This window comes from Cavia porcellus, unplaced genomic scaffold, assembly GCF_034190915.1.
Source record: "Cavia porcellus strain 051 isolate PalLab524CR breed Dunkin Hartley unplaced genomic scaffold, mCavPor4.1 scaffold_3, whole genome shotgun sequence".
Lineage (NCBI taxonomy): Eukaryota > Metazoa > Chordata > Mammalia > Rodentia > Caviidae > Cavia > Cavia porcellus.
In genome coordinates this window covers 119,580,436-119,584,711 of record NW_026947486.1, presented here as the reverse complement: position 1 = coordinate 119,584,711, position 4,276 = coordinate 119,580,436, and the positions used below count along the sequence as shown (strand labels likewise).

The 4,276-nt window shown below is 54.8% G+C and overlaps 1 protein-coding gene across 1 annotated transcript; it reads left to right on the top strand.

The window, feature by feature from the left end:
* The first annotated feature begins 1,058 nt into the window (after positions 1-1,058).
* LOC134475515 (EKC/KEOPS complex subunit LAGE3-like) lies at positions 1,059-2,087 on the top strand. The gene is made up of 3 exons (XM_063246552.1): positions 1,059-1,284; positions 1,588-1,710; positions 1,903-2,087. Exons 1-3 carry the CDS (start codon positions 1,094-1,096, stop codon positions 2,039-2,041), a joined length of 453 nt encoding a protein of 150 aa, XP_063102622.1. The 5' UTR covers positions 1,059-1,093; the 3' UTR covers positions 2,042-2,087.
* Positions 2,088-4,276: the final 2,189 nt, after the last annotated feature.

The following is a 4,276-nucleotide window of genomic DNA, read 5'->3' as shown; positions in this document are numbered from 1 at the left end:
TTGTTAGTGGTTTAGGAAAGACTTCAGCTATCCAGATGGCCAAATAAGTTCCCGGAAATTTTCTTTCAGTATGTTTGGTTTGATCCTACATATTTCGTGAATACGTTGTAAACCATTCATATACAAGGAACCCTTCCTGTGTATAGTAGTCCTTTAGACACTTCTTTCATGCTTCTACTGAGATACACAACAAGAGCTGAACAAGTCCGTGTTGATCGCCCATCCTGTTTCGATTCACTCAACAGTGATTATTCGCATCTCAAACTTACCCAAGAGCGGCTGTTCCGGACACACCCCTGGGTGGGCACCACCAGGAAGCTGCACTCCTGACTGCACGCCCGGGCCTGGAGAGTATGGGGCTGGGCTTGGCCACAGCCACTTCCTCCCCAAGAACCCGGTTGGGGGGCATTGGTTGGAGGCAGGGACCATGGGCCAGCACAGCGCCCAAGGCCTGGCTCCCCCTGTGGGCGTTACAGGTCCAGCAGCTCCAAGAGGCGTCCAGATCCCAGACAGGGCCTCTTCCCCACCACGCCCAGCCCCGTCCCGTCCTGCACAGTCCAGCACCAGGCATTCACACAAGAAACGGCTTTGATGCTCCTAACCTGCCAGGCCTTGTCCTGTGCCATCCCACCCAGCGGCTCCGGAGGGCCCCATAGATTTTGCCACTACAGAGCATGACCTCTGAAACTCCTCAGTGCCCGGTAACCCAAGGGCATCTCTGGACCCAAGGGCTGAGCCAGCTTGGAGGGGACCCCACGCCTGAAGGTCCATTGCGCATGGGCACTGGGCGTGGGGGGGGGCGTTCTGGACGGGGATCTGTGAGGAAAGCCCCGTTGCCTGGCAACCAAAGAGCAGTTTAGGCCTGAAGGCCAGTTTGGCGGGAAATCTGCTCGCGCGCGCATGAGCGCACGCACACGTACGCACGCACACGTACGCACGCACACACGCACACATACACGAGAGCCACCTTGCGCAGGCGCTATAGGCATCACCAGGTGCATTGTGGGTGGGAAAGGGGCGGAGCTTCACAGAGGCCTACTTGATCCGGTATAAATAATCCAGGCAGCGTCTGAGGGGAAGAGGTCCGGCAGCCATGCAGTCCTCTGGCAGTGCTGAGGGCGGAGCGGACGGCCACAGGAGTGACCAGGCTGGCGCAGGTGTCTCCGGGGACGAGGGAGCCTACGCTGCAACCATTTTGCGGATCGTCCAGATACCCCATGGCCCGTGGCCCTTTGGGGACATTGTGCTCTTGGTCAGCAGGACAGGGACCGGTCTACATGAATTGTATCCTTCAGGACGGGGCCTTGGTTGGGGGACGGGGAGGCGTGGGGAGCGGAGCCAGAGACGCGCAAGACCCACGGTGGACGCGGGGACAGGAGAGGGGATGGGGTCCCGGGCGGAGGGGCCGCGTGGACAGGCACAGCCCGGGCGAAGGGGGCGAGGGAGGGGAGCCACGTGGGTGAGCACAGCCTGAGAGCTCCCGGGCCTGGACTGGACCGGACAGATCGGAACTGGACAGGAGGGGACAGAGGACCTGGCGGGCCGGGAGTGGACAGTAGCGCATCAGGCCTTAACCTCTCACCACAGCAAGGTCAGGGTGCCTTTCTGGTCCTCCCTGGAGGCTGAGGTCAGCCTAAGGTACCTGGCTGATTTCGGGGAGAGCCCTGACATTCACCGGGTGCTCACCAGAGACCGCAGCGTCCTGACTGTGTGAGGCCGCGGGGCACGGTGGGCGCAGATGGCGGTGGGGGGGGGGATGAGTTTGCGGTCTCTCTGAGTGCAGGAGGTGCTGAGTGTGGGCAGTGCAGAATGTCGGGGTCCCTGAGTATGGAGGAAGCTGAATTTGGGGGTGCTGACCAGGCTCCGAGTCCTGACCCGGAGCGATTGTCCCTTGTCTCGCAGGAGATGGGTCGCCCAGGACCGTGGCCACCTCCAGATAGTGTTCACCCAGTTCCTGGAGGAACTTGCCCTGCTCTTGCGGATCCTGCAGCGCTTGAAGCCCTTGTTTCCGTCCTCTTCTCTTCTGGCAAAAGGGGGCTGAAGCCCATACCACATTGAGCGTGTGGCACTGAAAAAAATAAAGCTGAGCAACCTTTCCGCTCCTGAGTTTGTTTCAGCTAACGCCTCTCCTTGGTTTCTGGCTTTTGTCCTCTGAGGTCTTGGGCGGCTTCCCCTGGGGGACACACACTTAGGGATGGAGGTAGAGGAGGAGCTAGTAAAGGTAACAGCTGGTGGCCATAAGTAGCACACGGGACTGGAGCATTCTCAGCCCATGGACCTGAGGTCAGAGGGGCTAGCATGCCATGCTGCTGGGAGGGGAGCTGGCTTCCATGCCCACTCTTCCTGCCGGCCTCAAAGCAAGGCAGGAGCTACACGCTCCAGGAGCATTGTGAGCATCCTGGCCAGTGCCAATGGCCAGTGCTCTCCTCAAAGACACCCTGCACTGGGGCCATGCACTCCAGGGGGCTGACGACATTGTGGCATGGTTCCTGACCCCAGGGATGTTGCCCAAAGCTTCCTGCCCCATTCAGGAAGATGCCCTTGGTGGGAGGGCAGCTTAGGAAGCGGAAGCCCCCTCCTCACTATTTGTACCTCCCTTGGCTGAGGCTGGACGGGAGGCTCATGATAAGAGGTGTCTCTCTCCAGGGCACTGGGGAGCAAGGGCTCCTTGGCTGAGCTGAGAGGAGGCTCCCAGTCCTCTCCTGCAGAGCCCAGAGGCCCCAGCCACCTAGGTCGTACCCCTTCCGAGAGAACTGCTGCTCAGTGCTCTTGGTTCCAGTGGCTCACCTGTGGAGAATTTTACAAAGTTTTTGTACAAACAACAACCAGAACAACCTATTCTTAAAGGGACCGTGGTGTTTATTTGGGGCAGAGAATGACCTTGGAATGGGAACACGCTTACAGTAATGAACCCGGAGCAAGCTGAGGAGCCTGAATCCAGCGGAAGTTTTCACGGTAAAAATGGGGAGGACTGGATTATAGATTCAGCTGCCGGTGAATGTCCTTGAAGAAACATTGCTCCCTTCTATCAGGTTGTGGTGGCCTTTGTGCCAGGTTGTGTTTCTGTAAAGTTTCATGATGGTTAATATCAGGCAGACGCACGAGACAACCCTTGTTCAAGCAGTAACAGCCAGCCTTGCTTTTTACATTTTTTTAGAATGATTCTGAGGATCTTACGCTTTAAGTGCCTTCAATACATTTCTTTATTATGGGCTTTGCTGGCCAAGGAAACTACTACTCAGTATAAAATCTTTAAAAACATTATTGACAGTGTACGGTATTAATGTAAAATTTTCTTCTAATGCAAGTTTACTTTGGTGTGGGAAATGGCATGAGTACTCTCTCAAAGGTTCCTGGAGTCCCAGTATCATTTATGAAGTAGCTCATATTTTCCTCAGTCAAGAATGTCAGGCCAGGCATGGTGGTGCAGGCCTGTCATCCCAGCACTCAGGAGGCTGAGGCAAGAGGGTCTTCATGAGTTCGGAGCTAGTCTGGGCTGCAAGGTGGGTTCCAGTATAACTTGAACTGCATAGCAAAACCCTGTCACAAAAAGACAAAAGGACAAAAGAAGAAAAAAAGAGAAAGACAAGAATGTCACATTTAGTGAGACTGTGTCTCAAAATACTGTGTTGCTTACATTGTTCTGATCTGCTTTGTTATGTCCTCTTTTGTCTTAATCTCTTTAAAATAAAATAAAATATGTGGCAAGAGTAGGCATTTAGCTCATGGGAAACCCATGGGTTGCATCTGCAATACTGGGCAAAGTTGTGTTTAGGGAAGTCGAAGCTGTCATCTTGGTGATGCTGGCACACTGTCCTTCCAGGGAAGTTAGGCCCGGGGACCCACTTGGCTGCCATGAGGAAATGAGTGTAGCACACTCAGGAAAGTTGAGGACCCCGGGGGAGAGGACAGGGGAGGAGACCCCAGTAGCAGAGAAGAGCGGTTTGGTGTCAGTGGCTGACAGGGGACTGATCTGTCACATGGCACGTGAAGGCTCATGTCAGGGAGGAGTAGGGGGAGGCAAACTCCTTTCCCCATCACAGGAAATGTGGCTCATTTGCAGGCTGGAATGATAAAGACAGTTGCTTGGTGAATGTTCCTGAAGAAATAGCTCTTTTTCCCTGTCAGGTTTTTTTCTTAATAAAAACATTATTGTCAGGAAAAGTGATCCATACAACAGCAAAACAGCTTACAGGCAGCAGGGCAGAGGAAGGAGCCCTCAGCAGGGAGGGAGCAGAAAGAGGAAAGGAGGTTCTGCCCTAGAAGCCTAGACAGA

Coding starts and splice junctions, on each gene's coding strand:
- LOC134475515 (XM_063246552.1), top strand. CDS start 1,094: ATGCAGTCCTCTGGCAGTGCTGAGGGCGGAGCGGACGGCCACAGGAGT. Junction 1,285..1,587: donor GGGACCGGTCTACATGAATT/GTATCCTTCAGG, acceptor CTCTCACCACAG/CAAGGTCAGGGTGCCTTTCT. Junction 1,711..1,902: donor GACCGCAGCGTCCTGACTGT/GTGAGGCCGCGG, acceptor CTTGTCTCGCAG/GAGATGGGTCGCCCAGGACC.